Raw genomic sequence first — 20,015 nt, 5'->3', positions numbered from 1 at the left:
TGTTATGTTACGTCATGAAAACAAAACAAACAAAAAAATTCATTGGGATTTTCTTTTCACAATGTAGCACTGGGCCCCCAAATTTGGTCCTCCTGTTGCTGCTGCCAAATTCCCCCCACCCCCACCAGCACTCCCAAAATAAAACAATTAACCTCCCCCCCAGGCCTTCCCTATCCCCAACTGCTGCAGCTTTACCCCTCTGCCTGCGGGGGCTCCAGCAGTCCACATGGGGCAGGAGCAAGCCCACCCCCCCCCCCCCCACCCCCAAATCCCAATTTAAAAACTGCGCTGGCCAACTCCGAAGAGCAGGAGTAAGCTGGATCAGACGGGAAGGGGGCCTTTCTTTTCTTTTGTTGTTTTCCATGTTGGTGTTTATTTCAGTTCAAATAAACAAAACAAAAAATGGATTAAAACTACAAAATGAAAACTATTTATGCGCCCGCCCCCTAATATTTAGATTTATTTTTTTCCTATGTGCATCATATTAAATGTCATCTGCCATTTAGATGCCGACTCTCACAAGGTCCTTCTGTACTCTCTCGCAATCTGCTGCTGGTTTTAATACTGAATAATTTTGCATTATCTGCAGATTTAATCCTCTCACTCCTTGCTCCCTGCTCCAGATCCTTAGTGAATAAGTTAAAACAGTGAGCATCTGAAGAATGGACCCCAGATACTTAGACTCAAAAGCTCGTGCACAGCATCGTTTTTGGCTAATTCTTACGTTGGTTCCATAAAAGGTAACACAGGAAGCCAGAAACCCTGATTTTCTTCAGGACCAATCTGTTTATGAAAGCGCAGCACCAGGATGCTTTGGGGAAATGAGCTTCTTTGCGGCGCCATCTACTGGGTAATTAAGAGAAGCTCAGGGCGGAAGATGTGTGTCCCTAATTGGTTCACCAGAGGAAAACAAATGTTCACGTGGGGGTTTGTAATTAATGAAGCAGGGGAGGTTATTTTTGTTAATCTATTCCAGGTGGACAGTAATATAGATTAGCTTTCAAGGTCCCAAAGATTCTTTATGTGCACTGAGCCCTGAGCTATTGTATAACAGCCATTTACGGGCAGAAAACCATTATTTCTGTGTGTGTAAATGGCTTCGGAAATTGGGCCTAGAGTGGATGATTTAAAAAGCCGTTTATGCAAGTAAATAGCGACTCTCATATGTAAATCAGCTGTCTGATAGCCACGCATTGTTAGCCACATTCAGAGGCAGTGAGCCCAGAGGCGTAACGCAACGGCGCAGGTTGCACATTCAATCCGGCGCACGTTGTTTTCTGTGGAGAAAGCGGATGCAAATTTGCCAAGTTTCATAATGAAAGAACATACGTCCTCTCACTTTCAAAACTGGTGCAGAGCTCACTTTGTCCCAAGGGAGTTTGAAAGCTGCTTCTCAGCCCTATAATCCATTCATGTCAGATCTGTATCACCATAGCTATTAACACTTCTCATGCCCGGGAAGTCTGCCCAATTATTCCTGTCCACACTGCCTGCCATGGAGTGTGATTGTCTGTACGACAGATTTTGTCAGCTTCTTCCCTTTCACTCCTCCCTAAGAATGCAAGATCCCCCCACCCTTTACACCAAGCATCCCTGCTCTCATTTCCCACCACAAGATGCCACAATGATCCAAACAGCCACCCACATCACTATCCACACACTGCATTAGAAGATGATGCCACCATCAGACTATGCATATTTTCAGGATCTTTCCTACACATGTGGCAGTGGTAATGTACGTACCTGAGCTGCATCTCCGACATCTCCGCCTGACCCCGCCAGTGGTTTGTGCTCCTTCACATCCCGGATCGTCTCGTAGAGGTTCTCACTTCTCCTCCCCGTGGGAAGACAGCCCCAGGTGCCCATGCTTGCCTCAGGCACACAGGACCCCACGCTGCGAGAACTAAACCCAGTCCTGAGCGGCAGCCTGGCCAGGTCATCCAAGGACTGTGTGGAGCGGATGGCAGGCGGGGCTGGGTGCGCAGGGGCCATGCTGGTCCTCTGCCTCCCCTGCAGTCTCTCTGGGTTGCCAAATGTGCTGAACGCACTCCCGGGACTGTTCTTTCCTCTCCCGACGCACAGCGTGCTCCGCCCACTGGGATCCACGTCTTCCTCTGTCGTCACCAGCATACGGGCCCCCGAGATATTGCAGTCAGACAGCGATATGATAATATCGGGCTGGGAGGTGGTCCCCATCTGCGACGCTGTGCTTGCAGTTCTCCGTGGCTCGGCGCTCACGAACCTGTACTCATATTTCTGCACGCCGGGACACAAGCTGCCATTGCTCTCTGTCTTTGTACCGAGAGACCGGAAGCTGCTGGCAGGCAGTCCCTCGGGCCCCAGCTCCTTGACATACTTGGCAGGGATGTAAAAAGGCTTGGTGTTCTTGCTGTGTTGCACGTGCCACCAGTGGTCATTGGTGCGCTTCAGCAGAAGGTATCGCTCGTTGGGTTTGATGGAGATGAGTCTCCCGTCTTTGGCTGTATACGTAAACTCGTACTCCACTAGGACATACACGCTGCCTGGGGCCCCAGGGGTCTGCATGGTGGGAGGCCCGGGCGCTGGCCTGCCTCTACGCTTGGATCCCCACCTGGAACACAGATAAAGAAAATGCTGATCATGCATTGCATTTGATGGCTACAAGTGCATCTTAAGACAACAACAAGAGAACCTCATGAACAGATCATATTGGTCATCAATCAGTTTGTTGGATATCTTGAATCCTCTCGTGATTTTGACAGTTCTCTTAAACCCCTTCATCTCTGATCATCCTAGACGGGTTGACCTCAGCTCTAATCATGAGGAATTCAACTTGGAAGCTCAGTCATTCTACTACTGCTAGTAATTTCCATAGCGCTATCATTACCAGGAAGGGTAATTTTAGAACTGTATGGGGAAGGGTAAACTCTGCACAACTCAGCAGTACAGGAGTAACCTAGTGGTTAGAGCAGGAGGCTGAGAACCGGGGAAGCCAGGGTTCAAACCCCACTGCTGTTCTTTGTGACCTTGGGCGAGTCACTTCACGCGTCATCGCCTCAGGTACAAACTTAGGGGCCGATGCAATAAACCTGCATAGAAAGAGGGCGCTGAACAGTCAGCGCCCGCTCTCTTAATGCGCCCCAGTCGCTTGGGCGCCATGCAATATTTAAATGAGGGGGGGCGCGTTAGCAAGGATGTGCTAGGATCGCTTGCGCGACCCTAGCACATCCTTGCTAACACGAACCCAATCAGTTTTTGTGACTCCCATACGCCGAAAAACCAATGCAGAGTTTATCGGCGTCGGTTTTCATGGCTGTCTGCTGGTAAGGTAAATTGACGCCGATAAACTCGGCGTCGGTTTTTGTGATGGGTCCGACTATCAATTTTTTTGTTTGTTTTAGTTCTTTTATTTTTCATCTTTTTTTGATGCGCACAGCTATTAACACCTGCTCCTGGCAGGCGTTAATAGAAGACAGTTAAATGTGCGTCCGAGACACACATTTTTTTTTTTTTGCATCAGGAGTGAATGCCCAAGAGCCTCATTCACACGCATTTGCACGTGATGAGCGCTATTAGATTCACTCCACGTTGGACACGCGTTGAATATGCACTAATCCCCTTATTGCATTAGGGGATTGATTAGCGCCTATCCTACCCACGGCCGACTGCAGGTTAAGAGTGCGCTCGGCTCAGCCCCCTTAGGGCCTGACTTACTGAGACTTTTCTCCCATGCAGTGTCCTCTGGGGCAGGGAAACCCCTACCTACAGCCCCTGAATGCAACTTGCCCTCAGTTACCAATGAAAAGGTGTGAGCTAAATGAATAAAGTCTTCTCAGAAAAGACTTCTGCAGGACTACACTGACCACCTAACTCCAAGCAATAAGGATGGTTCTGGGTTTATAGAGAAGAGTTCCAGTAACCCTCGCTGGAGAAAACTGGAATTCAGATGAAGACGAGACCTGCCTAGTTTTGAATGCTTACATACTACTACATCTTTTTTTGCTGGTCCAATAAAAAGATTATCACTACCTAAGTTCACTACCTGGTTAATAGCCACCTCTTACAATGTTATTGATACATATATATAACTATCTGATCTTCATTTCCCTTCTCATTCCAAGTTATTGTTTTCCTTGTTATATGTAACTGCTTTTCTGCACTATTGTTTAAATGGTAAAGTTTTTTATAATTACACCCCTGTTTCTTGTGAACCAGCATGATGGGACCACAGTCTTGAATGTTGGTATATAAAAAAGTTAAATAAATAAAAAATAAATAAATATTTCTAAGTTTTATGGACAGTTTATGTATTTATTTCAAGTATTTAATGTTCCCACATACCCAGCACTGGACGGCTCACAGCCATACATTCATAAAATCGTAACATATACAAAATAAAACACCAACCTACAGAGACAAACAGTAGCTCCTGACAGTAAGTATATTAAGTTCAGAGAGGTGACTATAATCAAATGCATTGAAAACGCTTCAGCTGTGGAACAGCTCCTCCTCTTAGCACTCAAACACCTCGACAGAGGAGTCGTCAGCATTTTTCCGAAAGATTTTGTGCATTCTGCAATCCTCATCTCATAAGGAAGCGAGTTCCATAACACGGGCCCTGATACCCAAAAACTCGCTTTCACACCAGTCTGCCAGACTTATTAGGCAGGCCTCCTGCGTATTTCTGCCACAGACGTACGCGTGCATATTTGAATGCAGGCGCACACACTCTCTCTACTCTTTTTATAAAAATGCGCATGTAATAATAACAACCCAGGGGTAAACGCGGAAGCAGGGAATTACTTGTGTGTGTTCTTGGAATTGCCAGTTTCCCAGATACCGCCACCAGTTCCTCCCGCCCTCCCGCCCAAAAATATCAGCGAAAAGACAAACACAATTTCAGTTGTGTAAGTCAGTGAGTCCGCAGGTGTAAGAGAGTTCGGACAAGTTCGGCAATGCACGCATGTGTACTTCTTACATAAAAGCAACGTGTGCGGGTCCAACTTCCAAACCCTGCCCTCGAACCCTGCTAAACTGCCCCCTCTTTTTCCCTCTTCACATTTATGTACAATGCTTCAAGTGCACGTGGTTGCTCAAGGTTTTTAAAATAGTAAGTATGCGGGTACACGCTACGTACAAACTCATCCTTTGCGTGCAATCGCCATATAACTCTGAAAATAATTGCCTTTGGGAATGCCACGAAGTCTTTTTTGGATGCACACCCAAGGGCTTCAGTGCTCCTCCCTGGGAATGAAAGCAGTCAGCCCACACCATGCACATAACTCTTCTGACCAACGAGGAATGACGTTGCTAACATCAAAGGATGAGATTTCCCGAGGTGTCGGCTGAGTAGCTGTCTGTACATTCATGCACAGGAAAGGTGAGGAGTGAGAGAGAGCACGGTTAAGCCAGCTGTGACTTACAGCTTGTTCGCCCCATCACATGCATTGTCAAACAGCAGACAAGCAATAGTAGGAGCCCTGCCACAGGTACCTCACAATAGGGTCAGTAACAGTGAAAGTGTTAGCCTCTCTGGTGCACTCCTGCACTGCTCTGTGCTGTGAGGACCAGACACACTAAATCTAAATAGTGTCAGAGATAGAGCCATTTCTATTGCTGGGCCCCAACTATGGAACTCTATACCAAAGGAACTACGATTGGAACCGGACATCAAATTATTTAAAAAGGGCATCAAAACCTGGCTTTTCAAACAAGCCTTCCAAGAATTATTAAATTAATGTTTTAAGAATACTGGACATATATCAAGGTCATGTATACTTTTAAATGTATTATCTCTGCACTCACTATCCTGCCTCTCTACTAACTCAAACTTTATTAACAATTAGTTTAATATACTAATTAGTTAGTATTTTAGTCTAATTATATTATGAAATCATGTATTTACTTCCCTTTCTTTTTGGAAATGCAAATATTATTAAATGAATATTTGTTACTTACTGTAAACCGGTTTGATATGTTCACATGAAAAATTTGGTATATAAAGAATTATAAATAATTTATTTATTTATTTTAAGTTTTTCTATACCGGCATTCACAATATATATCGCATCATGTTGGTTTACAATTAACAAGTGTAGAACAAGAGGTTATAAATAACATTAAATAACATAGATAATAATGGTGATAGTGAATAGTAAACATTAAACAAGTGAAAGTTAAGTGTTGCAGTTACAATAAAACAAGGGAGTAATATAACTTGGAACAGAAGGAAGAAGCTGGGGTTTAAATAGAGAGAACATAAATGCCTATCAGTGCAATAGAGTCAATAATGAATTGCCCTGATACTGTGGAGTTAATTGCCATGTTAATGGCAGAGTCTAAGTGACTAGTCAAAGACGGATTAAGGTTCAGTTTAGGTCGGGGAATGCTTTCATGAATAGCCACGTTTTGAGTCTTTTCCTAAATGTGGGGAGGCAGGGTTCCTGTCGCAAATCTGGAGGGACGGTGTTCCACAGTGTTGGTCCTGCGGTGGAAAAAGCCCTGTCTCTGGTGGTTATGTGCCGCATGGTTTTGGAATGTGGTACTTGTAGGGATTCTCTGTAGGACTCTCTGATTGGTCTGTTGGAAGTGAATTTTTTGAGAGGAATTTGAAGGTTGAGCTGAGAGTGTTGATGTATGGTTTTGTAAATAATGGTTATGGACTTATATAAGATTCTGTAGTGAATTGGTAGCCAGTGCAGGTCTTTGAGGATTGGTGATATGTGGTCTCTTCTCCGAGTGTTTGTTAATATTCTTGCAGCCGTGTTTTGAACCATCTGAAGGGGTTTAGTGTGAGAAGAGGGAAGACCTAATAGTAAAGAGTTGCAGTAATCTAGTTTAGCAAAGATTATTGATTGAAGAATTGATCTGTAGTCTTGAAAGTGAAACAGTGGTCTTATTCTTCTTAAGACTTGGAGTTTATAGAAGCAGTCCTTAGTAGTTTGATTTATGAATGATTTTAGGTTTAGCCTGTTATCAAAGATAGCTCCCAGGTTTCTTACTTGTGGAGTTTGTAGGTTGGGTGGTGGATTTGTGTAGATGCTACTGTTTTCAGAGGAGATTAGGAGGAGTTCGCTTTTTGAAGCGTTTAGTATTAGATTTAGGTTGGAGAGGAGTCCGTCAATTTTTTGAAGACAAGATTCCCAGAATTCAAGAGTTTTAGTATAGGATTCTTTGATGGGGATGACTATCTGGACGTCATCGGCATATAGATAGTGTTTAAGGTTTAACTTGTTTAGAAGTTGGCAAAGCGGGAGCAGGTAGATATTAAAGAGCGTTGGTGAGAGGGAGGAGCCCTGTGGAACTCCTGAAGAGGAAGAGTAGTGCTGAGATTCTTTGTTGTGTAGTTTAACTTTGTATTTTCTGTTCCCTAAGAATGATTTGAACCGCGAAAGTGCTGTTCCTGTTATTCCAATATTTGCTAATTGAGTTAGTAAGATGGAGTGGTTAACCGTATCAAAGGCAGCTGAGAGGTCCAGGAGGATCAGTAAGTAGGCCTGAATAATAATAAATAAACTGGGATATGAGCTTGTTACTGACATCCAGTGGGCTGAGTCCCCAAATGACATTAAGGCAAATAAAAAAACAAATTCTTATGTCTGATTTATCCAGGTTTTTCTTCCCATCCTCTGAATGTTGGAAAGTCTGTCAAAAGAACATAATTGCCATGCTGGGTCAGACCAAGGTCCACTGAGCCCAGCATTGTCTCTCCAATCCAGATCACATGTACCTGGCAGATCCCATAACGTTGATCTAATTCCTGTTACTCCCAGGGATAGCGGTGGCTTTAAGTCTCCCTGGCTAATAATGTGTTATAGACTTTTCCTCCAGGAACTTATCCAAACCTCTTTTAAACCCCGCTGAGCTCATTGCCTTGATCAAATCCTCTGGCAACAGATTGCACAGCTTGATAGTGCAACGCGTGGAAAAGCACTTTCTGTGATCTGTTCTGAATCTGTTGCTCGCTAGTTTCATGGTGCGTCCCCTTGTTTTAGTATCATTTGAAAGGGTAAATAGCCGTGCTTTATTTACCTGTTCCACCCCTCTCATGATTTTATAAACTTCTATCCTGTCCCCTCTCAGCCATGTCTCTTCTCCAGGCTGAAGAGCCCTGGCCTGCGCAGCCTCTCATCATAGGGGAGATGCTCCATCCCCTTTATCATTTTCGTCGTTGTCCTCCTCTGCACCTTTCTCTAGTTCTGCTCTGTCTTTCTTGAGATGGGGTAACCAGAACTGCACACAGTGCTCTAGGTACAGTCGTGCCGTGGCTTGATACAGAGCAGATATGATATTCTCTGTTTTATTCTCCGTTCCTTCGTGGATCATTCCTAACATTCTGTGTTTGCTTTTGTGACCGCCGCCACGCACTGAGCCGAGGATTCCAATGACTCCAAGATCCTTTTCCTGAGTCATGAATCCCAATACAGAACCCAGCATCTTGTACCTGTAGCTGGGATTAATTTTCTCTATGTGCATCATTTTGCACTTTTTCTCATTAAAATTTCACCTGCCATTCACTTATCCAGTCCTAGTCTGCAGGTCCTTACAATCTGCTGCCGTTTTAACAACTTTGAATAATTTTGTCACCTGAAAAGTTGCTCACCTCACTTGTTGCTCCCTTTTCCAGATCCTTTATGAATATGTTAAACAGCACTCCACTAATGACCCTTCTCCATTTGGAAAACTGATCATTTTCTCGTTCTGTTTCCAGCTTTATTTTTTATTAAGATATCACATGCAACAGAATGATAAATCCTAAAGCCACCAATGGCAAAAACATCAAGAATAGAACCTAACCAATTCTGCTCATTATAACCCCTCCCAGCTCCTGGTTCTTCAGAAAACAAAGAACATCAAATAAAGCTAAGCTAGGTGATACTAAATACTATAAGAGTAATACTGATCGACTCTATAGAAAATAAAAAGGGGAAAACAACTAAAATGTCCATAATTACTTTAACTGCTGATACCAACGAAGAAAAGACTCCCATACCTGCACTTGGAAGCCACCTCGTCTTTCCCAATGGCTGATAAGTAGCTCATATAGGGGTAGGTTTTATAATGTGTGCGTGCGCTTCCCGGTGCGTACAGATGGACGTGCCGATTTTATAACATGTGCGCATATAATCTGCGTGCGTATGTGCGGACAGCACTCTCCCGGGGGGGGGGGGGGGACGTTAGCAATTTCCGTGTGGAGACACATTCCGGCCTTCCCCAGTTCCAGTCCGCTCCAATTAAGCTGAAGTAAGTTGCGTGTGCTGGCAGCCAGGTCTTCGGGACAGCAATCAATGGTGCTGACCCGGCCCACCACCCTGGCCTGCCCATAACACGCCCGCCCCTTGGAAGAAGCCCAGCACTTGTGCGCGTACCGGGCTTTTAAAAATTGGGCTATAGTGTATAGTCCAGGTCCTCTGAAGAAAAGAAGTTTGTGCTAGGAGGTCTTCCCTCTTCCAGCGAGCTGCCTCCTCTTTCCGGGCTGCACACAACATGTGATTCACCAAAGCTCTTGCCGCATAGGTCCAATCGCTCGGATACAAGGAACGAAGATAGATCCCAGAATGCAAAGGAACAGTCACAGAAATCATTGCCTTAATCACTGTCTCAATCCACATCCAAAAAAATTCTCAACTCTGGACAGGACCACTAGGTATATGATAAAACGATCCCACCAGCCCATATTGTCTCCAGCATTGGTCGGAGTAGCTGGGACAAATCTTTGCATATTTGCAGAAATCAAACTTTTTGCTATTGCCTCCCAGTTTTTATCAGATCAATATCCCCCCCCCCCCCCCCCCCAATCTGTTTCCCCATCCTAAAACATATCTAAATGGAAGATCCTGCTTAGGGTACAACATCATATCACGTCTAGAATTATACCCTTTTCTGTAGATTGCTGATAACACATAGCTTCAAAATCAGGGAAGGCACGAGCTACCTGGCCCTTAATAGGATCGCGAGAAAAACAAATGTGACAATTGTATGTATCTATAATACTCAGACTCAGATAAGCCAAAATGCAATTTTAGAACCTCAAATTCCAACAATTCCGAATTAACAAACAATAACCCATGCTATAGTTACACAATGTTAGGTTCCATATTAGGTGCTACAACCCAAGAAAGAGATCTAGGTGTCATAGTGGATAACACATTGAAATCGTTGGTTCAGTGTGCTGCGGCAGTCAAAAAAGCAAACAGAATGTTGGGAATTATTAGAAAGGGAATGGTTAATAAAACGAAAAATGTCATAATGCCTCTGTATCGCTCCATGGTGAGACCGCACCTTGAATACTGTGTACAATTCTGGTCGCCGCATCTCAAAATAGATATAATTGCGATGGAGAAGGTACAGAGAAGGGCGACCAAAATATGGGGAATGGAACCACGGCTGAGGGGGGATAGATAGAGGTGTTTAAAATCATGAGAGGTCTAGAACGGGTTAATGTGAATCAGTTATTTACTCTTTCGGATAATAGGACTAGGGGGCACTCCATGAAGTTAGCATGTGACACATTTAAAACTAATCGGAGAAAGTTCTTTTTCACTCAACGCACAATTAAACTCTGGAATTTGTTGCCAGAGGATGTGATTAGTGCAGTTAGTATAGCTGTGTTTAAAAAAGCATTGGATAAGTTCTTGGAGAAGAAGTCCATTACCTGCTATTAAGTTCACTTAGAAATCAGCCACTGCTATTACTAGCAACAGTAACATGGAATAGACTTAGTTTCTGGGTACTTGCCAGGTTCTTATGGCCTGGATTGCCCACTGTTGGAAACAGGATGCTGGGCTTGATGGATCCTTGGTCTGACCCAGTAGGGCATTTTCTCATGTTCTTAATTGCCTGCAACACCAAACCCCCATCTGATTCCCCCAGCAAAAATCACCCATGGAGCCAGGTATACACTGTCCCCCTCCCCCCTAAAAAAGACCCAGTGGCCTCACTGGAGAACAAAGATTGTGGCCCGTCAGCTGATTCCTCCATTTACGCCAAATCTCAATTGTCCAAGCCATAAAAGGATTCACCCTTCTATGATAACCACCCGCCTCCTACAAGCCCCATATTCTGGAATAAAGTGATCCACACGATAGATTCGCCTGTTCAACTGCTTTAAGTTGGATTTAGAAGACCAAAAATAAATAACCCTCAATTGAGCAGCTAAATAGTATTTCTCAAAATCAGGAATGGCCAGACCATCTCTAATCTCATTCCGAAAAGCACCTTTCTTGCCATCCTTGGGCAAAGGTAATGAAAACTTTCTTGTGAAGTAATTTCAAGAAAGCAAGCGCAATCTCAGTAGGGAGTGTGTGAAAAGGACAGATCCATCTAGATAATATCGTCATTTTAAAAGCTGCAATCCACCCTAACCATGAGAAATTATATGGGGACCACAGAGCCAAGTCTCCGTTTGCTCCATTAAAGGAATACAATTCATTTCAAACAAGCCTCCAGTCCACCCCCAACTGAATTCCCAAATATCAAATGCCCATTCAAAAGGAAATTTCTCCTTTATTTGACCTATGAGTTTCATCTAGGGATATATTTAGCAATTCTGACTTGCTCATATTAACTTTAAACCTCGAAACTTTGCCAAGCTTATCTAGTTCTTTAACTAACACAGTAGAGGACAAGAGGGGATTAGCTACAGCAAATAAAATATTGTCCGCAAACAGGGATATTTTAAATTGAGCATTAGTAATAGGAATATCCCTAATGTCCCCATTTTGTCTAATAATCCCCGCTAAAGCTTCCATGACCAAGGCCCCTTTCCCAACTCTAAAATATCCGAGTAAGTGCCTTTTACCTTAATACGTGCCTTCGGAGCGGAGTATATTGCCTTCAACCACTGTTTCCAGCTTTTTAACCACTCACCAATCAACTGCTTCCTATCCCAGGACTTTGCAATCTCCATAAATCTTGCTCATAAAGCTGGAATCTAGAATTGTATTTTATTTATATATCAATACATTTCTCTGCTGGCAGAAGACAATCCCATACCGCTCAAAAAAATCTGAAACATAAAATCGAGACTCACTTATTTGTGCCACCTCTAAAGTGATCTATAGCACCTAATGTATATGTTATATGCACTCAGAACACAGTGCACACTGCTACAGCTTCAGAACGACAGCCACTGATACCAAAAGTGGGAGAGCACCAGGCCGTTCCAGGATGCAGCACAAAAGATGCGAGGGGACATCATATTACAGGACATTTGAGTTCAAAGCACAAAAGACGGAAAATGCAACAGCAGATAAACACCGCAGATCTACCTGCTCTACTTATTTTTCCTTCCTATGGCCCTTTGTTCTTATACTGAACTGCATTATCTGGTGAAATGTGAACCCCGCACAAGTGACCATTTCTGGAACGTTAGAAACGCTTTCTCCAGTTGTCAGCGTCGGATCCATTGTTAATCCCATATGTCACACGTGGGTTCCGTTAATAATTACCTGAGAAGTGCCCCCTGCCAAGAGAGTCCGGTGGCTGCGGTCAGCACTCCCCAAATGACATCACCATCATCAGCTGTATCAACCTGTTTCCTGTCTTCCGGGTGGCTTCAGTGAAATCTCTAGCCTTATGCAGGTGAATTTCTATTAACATTACATTAAGGGGTCCTTTGTTAACAGCCACATAAATTAGATAGCCAATACATGTCCAAGTCACACCAAATTTCAAAGCCAATTTACACACCAAAATAATGTGCACAAAATTTCACCTGCTGTTATATCCACAGATATGTTTTGTGAAATTTTACACACAGATTTTTGAAAATGCAAACCTTACCTAACACCTACTTTTATGAGAGAGAGAGAGAGAGAAAGCGAGAGCGAGCGAGAGAGAGACTATCTTTATAAGACTCTCATATAAGTAAACTATTATACCACAGTAAGAGGGGACATTTTGAACTCGTGGTGAGGTATTGGTGATGTGCTAGATTTTGGGGGGCAGTTTTACATGCACAGTAGACATCAGTGAAGATTTGAAAGGTACACAAAAATGAGATTTATACATTGTACTCTCGATCTAGCTTGATAGCAGCTAGGTAGAGTGCATTTGATAAATGACCCGGTTAGTCAGATAAACGCTGATATACAGCATTATCCAGCTAAGTTAGCCAGCTAACTTTAGGCCCGCACAAAAGCGGAACAGACAACAGCTGGATAAACGTATCCGGCCAACTTCAAAATAGCCGTGGATATTCAGCAGCACGGCCATCCCACTGAATATTCAAGAAAAGTCAGCTGGATACATTTATCCAGTAAACTTTGCGATCTGGCCAGAAGCTGAATATGGAGCTCCATAATTTTAATCTTTAAAATATGTCGCACATAGCTCTGATCTGTGCAGTGAAGCATCTGTTTGGCATCTAGCAGGACCCCCCATCCCTTCAATAATGCTGGGTCCCTTCACTTCCCTCTGTCAAGATTGCTTATTCCCGCTACAAAAGGGGATACCGAAATTGTTTTTCACACTCCCAAGCAGGCAATGTCAGATATAGCCCGGTATAACACCACCTATAACCCTCTCTTGTTTCCAGTCTTATGGCTGATTTTCTTCCGGTGTTTGCTGTAGTTGGCAATGGAACAGGAAAAATATTTATTGGGGAGAAGGTTCTCTCCCCCCCCCGAGAGGTACGAAAACCTTTGCTGCCCTGCCCCACATCCTCTTGGTTGTTAGGTATCCATGTGGATTAACAAGGCACTCTCACTACTGTTTTAGAAAAACCTAATTTTCTATTTCAGATTCTGAATCAGCAGCTTTCAAGCTCCTCCTTCCCAATATCAGATTACAATCAGTTTGGTTAGAGAAAAATTACATTCAAACATTTTGGAGGGGCCAATCCTCTCCCCCCCCAACCCATTCTCCTCCGAACTTAAACATGTTTATAAGACTTTTCTCGGTTGTTTCAATACTTGGATTATTAGTGGGCAAAATATCTTCTTCCCTCCTGCTCTAGAAATTAGTCTGGAGCTATGGGGGCCGTTTTTGAACTGTTTGACTTGGGGGGGAAAAAAAAAAGTCATCGGGTCCTTTCGCTTTAACTGGCTTTTTCTGCAAGGAAAATGACACATGTAGAACTGAAAATGTATTTATTTCAATCTATTACCCACTTTTTTGAATATGAAATTCACTCAAAGCAGTTTACAGTCCAATCTGAGTAGCAGCCGAAGACCACAAAGCCCTTTGCAGCTTTACAACACTTAGTGTCAACAATTCAAAATGGCAGCAATTTAAATAGCACCCATTTGGCCACTTCAATTTGGCATTCAAAAGATGCTTAACAAATACTGACCAAGTTTCTAAATATAGTGGAAATACTGCCTTGAACCACTTTTAGTGGATGGTGCAGGACAAAAATGATGAGTAAATAAACAAAATAAATAAATATGCAGCAGCGTGCTTAAGCAGCACATCCAAGACATTAGAGGTGAAGTCAGGTAACGTCTCGTAATCCTTCAGTGTCTTTCTGCTTCGGGTTTGGCTTCGAAGGCCTGACAGAAAAGCCCGGCTTTTACTTGTTTCCTGAAGTGACAGTAATTGTGTATTTCTCGGGCCCCATTGGAAGGGAATTTGAAAGAGCTAGTGCTGCTCCTGAGAAGGATCTGTTTCTGGTCTCTATCTTTTTGGATTTTGAGGGTGGAATGGACCACGGATCCAAGTGAGGATCTTAGTGGTCTAGATGGAAAGTAAGTGAATACACATGGATGTAGAGACCCATCTCCTGTTAGTGCTTCGAACATCAAGGACAATGTTTTGAATTTTGTTCTGTATGCTATTGATAAGCAGCGCAGTATTTGTAGGATAGGCGGGATGTGGTCGTGATTTTGCATTCTTCTATCTATGTGGTGGAGTTTTGAATTAACTGGAGTTTGTGGAGGGCCTTATCTGTTAGACCTTTGTTCAGTGCATTTCAGTAGGCAAGTTCCCTGGTTACTGTGGCATGGACCACTGTGAGAAGGGTTTATCTTCTTGATAAGCAGAAGCAGCTTTTGTAAATTTCTTAGTTGAAGATGGTAGCCCTGGTCTCGTGTCTGTATTTCCAAGAGCATGGTAAGCTCCGAGTCCAGTAGGTCTTCAAGGCTTTTGTCCTGTATTTTTAGCAGGAGCTCATAGGTTTTAAATGGCGTTTTCAGGTCCAGAACTTGTTTGTTTTAGACCCAGAGGATCTGATTTTATTGGGATTTACGTGGAGTTTGTTGAGATTTGTCCATTCTATATGGCTGCCCGACATTTGTTAAGCTTCTTTATAGCTGATTGCAGGTCTGGGTCCACTGGTAGCATGAGCTGGACATCATTCATGTAACTGTAGTCTTTTATGTTAAAGTTACATATCAGCTATGTTAGTGGCTTGAGATAAATGCTGAATGGTACTGGAAACGCCCAAAGTCTAAATATCCATGCTGTTTATGTGTGGTTTACGAAATGTAGTTTGCTCTCTGACAGAAAGATCTTGAACCAAATGAAGACCTTACCACAGTCTGGCTTATTCAAATCAAGATAACATGTTATCATGATCTAGTGTCAAATACTGCAGACAAATCTAATATCCCATCGCTTCAGCCTGGCTTCTAATCACAATATCTCAGGAGATCATCCAGCAAGGCGACAAGGACTGTCTCTGTTCCATGCCCTTTCCTGAATCTGGATTGATGATACGGGTCCAGCCAGTATTTTTTATCCAACCAATCATTCGGTTCAGCTCTTACTGACTGTTCTACTAATTTCCCTAAAAAAGGGATGTTAGACGCAGAGTGGTAGTTTTCTGGTTTGTTTGGATCCAGGTTTGATTTTCTTTTAATGAGTGGCCACACTACAGCTTTTTTTTTTTTTTTAAAGATCTGTGAGACGTACGCTCTCAGCGAGGAAGGGATTTATAATTTTGGTCACCAGGCTGAGGCCTTCACTTGTTAGCTCTATTAGCTTTGATGGACATGGATCAAGGGTGCAGATTGTTGGACACAGAGCAGATAGCGTCTTTCTGAGATCATCTTGTGATTGGGGTGAAAGAATCCCATCTCTCTGATGCATTTTGCATCACCAAACTTATCTCTGACTCCAGGAGGGAGGATGTCTTCATGGCATTGACGAAGGACCTCGATTTCATTTTCAAAGAAGGTAGCTATTTCGTTTGCTGTTAGTTTCGGCTTGGCTGTGAGTTTGTCATGGTGATGGTTTTTGTCAGGAGATTTACAATTGCAAATAATTTCTTGGTTGTTTGGGGCTTGCGTATTAGAATGGAGGGAGTGGGGGACTATGAAGATTTTGCTATCTTCCTTCCTTGACCAAAACTCAGTTCCAGAAATGTTCTCTTTCAAAGCAGATAAAGAATGCCGTACGTTCTTTTATCCACATTGAGGAAGAGAGATTTTCAGATGACCTTTTACATGGGTAGAACTTTTTTTTATCTGCATCAGTGGCTTTGAAATTTGCCCTCTCTCTTTCTGTATGACATAGATGGTTTCACAGTCTCTTCTCTTCTTGCCTGTAGAAGGAACTGCATCCTCATTTATATGCACGGTCTGAAGAAGGCACTTCAGTAGAAGCTCACGCCTTAAGACTTTTCTCAGCCTAATAAGGTATCTCATCTCTCTCGACTGCTTTGCAGGCTTAACAGTTTTGAGGCAGAAAGCAGGAAGACTGTGCACTACAGAGGATGTAGTACATCTGATACTCTGCAGCTGTATCATCCTTCCTTCCTGCATGCTTTCCGCTAACCCAGAGAGAGAAATCACGGAGCATAAGGCAGACAATCAGAGGGGATCTTACTTTACTTCCTTTGACCTGATATTTGGTGTGGACATACTAAAACAAATAAGTAACTTCTCAACCTTTAGATAAAACAGATGATATAAGGACACCTGATTCTTTGTATGGCTGGAGAAAACTCTTGAGCTGTGCTAGAAGAACTGCTGTGCTGTCTGCTGTTATGTGGCTTTCAGCAAGTGCCAGTCCCACCACAAACAAACACACACATGCATGCATACTTGCTCCCCCCACCCAGGTGTTTCCTGTCACTGCCTCTAGTGCAGCAAGGCCAGCATTCATGAATTTTCAGTGCCAGAGGGAGCAGAGCCTTTGCTCAACACAGCACAGTTCTGCTCTGGTTTTGTCCTGGTCCAGACTGTTCTTATAGCTGCACAGCCAGGAATGAGGAAAAAATCCTATTGCTCGGCTGTCAGCCAAAATGGCCAACTTTCCACCACAGAAACTTCAGCAGCTATCTTGAAAATCCAACTGCCCAAGTACAGTCCAGAAACGGCATGCTCTTTGTTCATTTTCCTCACGTGCTCTTGAGGTAGTTTCACAGCTTTGTTTGGAGCCCCTGAGCACTCTGTCGAAGTATTTTTGTGCCATTCTATATTTCCTTTAAGTCATGCTATCCTAATCCAGTCGCTATATGTCCTCCTCGTGAGGCATATATGCCTAGTAAGGAACCAATGGGTCCTCAGCAACCCTTTGCTGCCTATCTGCTTTCTCCAATTTCTCTTAAAAAAACTCCCTCTAGAATGAACCATTCAACACACACTCTGGGGGTGCACAGCATACAATACCATCCCATTGCTTACTAAATCCAGTCGCACTACGTCCTCCTCGTGAGGCACATGCACCTAGTAAGGAACCAATGGGTCCTTAAATAAATAGAATTAACATTTATTAATTTCAGTCTAGTTCCTAATGAGGTATTAAACCTGAAAGGTGCGTCAGAAAATGAACCATCCTAGCTCCTTTTGCAGAAGACGCAACAGCTGTAATGCTCTCCTCAGCAATGCAGAAAATAGAGGCCCCAGACTCTGCTGTCTGATTCAGTGCCTGGCTTCTGATCCTCTAGTGATTTTCTAAAGGCTGATTTATTAGGGATCCTTTACCTTCGAAACTTACATTGTTTGATAAGCTATGGATCTCTGCTTTCCAGAGTTGGGCACTATTGGCTTCTGTGGCGCACGAAATGGGATGGTATTGTATGCTGTGCACCCCCAGAGGGTGTGTTGAATGGTTCATTCTAGAGGGAGTTTTTGAGAGAAATTGGCGAAAGCAGATAGGGTTTGCTGTGTGTTGAGCAAGAGCCGCAGACCCAAAGTTGATGGGTTTGTAGAGTCTGCTCCCTTTCTTGGAAAATAAGGAGTTGAGAAGGAGTCAGAAGCATCTAGTTCCTATTTTCCACCTGGTTTTTGCTTTTTGTACTTTTGCTGGTGTAGATTTGCCATCTCAAGGTCTGGAAGCTGCATTAGAACTGTTATCGAATTTTTCCAAGAGAGAAGAAATTGAATACAAAAAACTAATCCACAGTTCATGCAGCAGATGCCCTGCAGGTGCCAGAAACCTTTTTGGGAGTTTGAAGAGTTTGTGACTTTCAGGAGTCAAGAGGTGGATAGTGCTCTTTAAGCCTAACCACAGAGCAGAGCAAAGATGAAACAAAATCTCCATCTCTGGAGGACAGGTCTCAGTGGACAGGAGAACCCTAGGAGCACGCACTTAGAGAGAGTTCATTCCAACTTACCCTGGGAAAGGATTCTAACGGGGTTTAAGGTGACTATCATTTATTTATTTATCGAGTTTTATATACCGTCATTCAGTTTCGCCATCATAACGGTTTACAAAAATACAAAGGTTAAGGAGAATAAATGTAATCAAGTAACAAAATGAGGATATATCATCCATAAGAATTCATCTTCCTGAACGTATAAATTGTAACAGATTGTCATTGTTTCCGCTGTTTAATTCAGTAAGCTTTAATTTTCTGGTTAAGACACCAAATCGCTGCGTGTGAGAATGGATATTTGAGACTATTACTAAGGGGCCAGAAGAGAGCTCTTCCCCAGTGAACCCAATGAGCTGCACTGTGGTGCATCAGGTCCCACAACCTCCACCCTGACCCTCTTTTTGGCACAGGGACATGGGAGGGGGCTGCATTAAATATACTGAAAACATTTCCACTAAATCCTAGGAACTGTTATTATAGGCCACTTAGGGTAATACCCTGCCTTATAGCCCAGATTATTATCTCTTTTTACCAAAGGCAAATATTTCTGGTATTTACACTGACTAAGTGGAATAGCACACGCCTGGGGGTGTAAACCAAAACAGGGCTCAAGGTGTGGGGAAGGTAATTAGCAAACGGCCCGCACAGGGTAAAGTCTGTCCATACTTTCACCCCCAGACGTTTCCCAAAGTTTCAAAGCAGATTTACACGCACACATCCACGTTGAACATTTGTGGGTATACGTGGGAACTCTCCGCTTTCCTCAATCCTCAGCCAAGAAATTGGTATTTCAGGTTTACGTGTCCGCGTCTCTGTGCCAGCTCTTGTCATCACTCTGTCTTGCTCAGGCACAGTTTAATTCCGCCGTAGGAGGCTTTGAGTGTGGTGGAGGCTAAGGGAGCGGTTTTAAAGGGTCGGGGTGGGTTTTTTGTTTATCGGCCGACAGCCCGAGCACGAGAGAACGCTCCCGGGACCCCCGCTGGACCACCAGGTAATTTTAAAACGTTTTTTTTTGGGGGGGGGGGGGGGGGGGTCAGGAGGGTGGTGGAGGCTAAGGGAGCGGTTTTAAAGGGTGGGGGTGGGTTTTTAGGTTGTGTCCTAGCTCCCGTTAGCGCGCACTAACCCGATTAACGATTTTTTCACGATAAATTGGTAGAATTTCTATGGTATCACACTCTAACAATTAATGACGATTTAAAAAATATCGGACGATATTTTAAATAGTCAAAAAACGATTCACATCCCTAATGCAGGTTACCCGCCATGCATCCTTTTCTTCATTTCCAACCTCTAACCTTTTGAGATCCACAGTGTTTATCCCATGCCCTCTTGAATTCGTTTACTGTTTTCATCCTCACCACCTCTCCAGAAGATCATTCAGGCATCCACCACCATCTCTGTGAAGAAATATTTCCTGACGTTGAATCTGAGTCATATTGAAAATGAGTGGATAACATCAAGGACATATTGAATCAACATCAAATAGACTTTGTAGACATATGTGCCAGCTCTACAGGATGCTTGAACAACCCCAATATCAAACAAACACCTTGTT

At 43.4% G+C, this 20,015-nt stretch overlaps 1 protein-coding gene across 4 annotated transcripts in view; it reads right to left on the bottom strand.

Annotated features, from left to right (window-relative positions):
* ARHGAP27 (Rho GTPase activating protein 27) overlaps positions 1 to 20,015 on the bottom strand; it is a 181,076-nt gene that overhangs the window by 119,912 nt on the left and 41,149 nt on the right. For all 4 annotated transcript variants that reach the window (XM_029572473.1, XM_029572477.1, XM_029572476.1 and 1 more), the window contains exon 2: positions 1,744 to 2,590. In XM_029572473.1, coding sequence (XP_029428333.1) covers positions 1,744 to 2,544 — 801 coding nt within the window. In that variant the 5' untranslated portion in view covers positions 2,545 to 2,590. The remainder of the gene's footprint in view (positions 1 to 1,743; positions 2,591 to 20,015) is intronic.

The sequence above is a fragment of the Rhinatrema bivittatum genome, chromosome 12, assembly GCF_901001135.1.
Source record: "Rhinatrema bivittatum chromosome 12, aRhiBiv1.1, whole genome shotgun sequence".
NCBI lineage: Eukaryota > Metazoa > Chordata > Amphibia > Gymnophiona > Rhinatrematidae > Rhinatrema > Rhinatrema bivittatum.
Note: the sequence above shows the minus strand (reverse complement) of the source record. Positions and strands in the feature narration are given on the sequence as shown.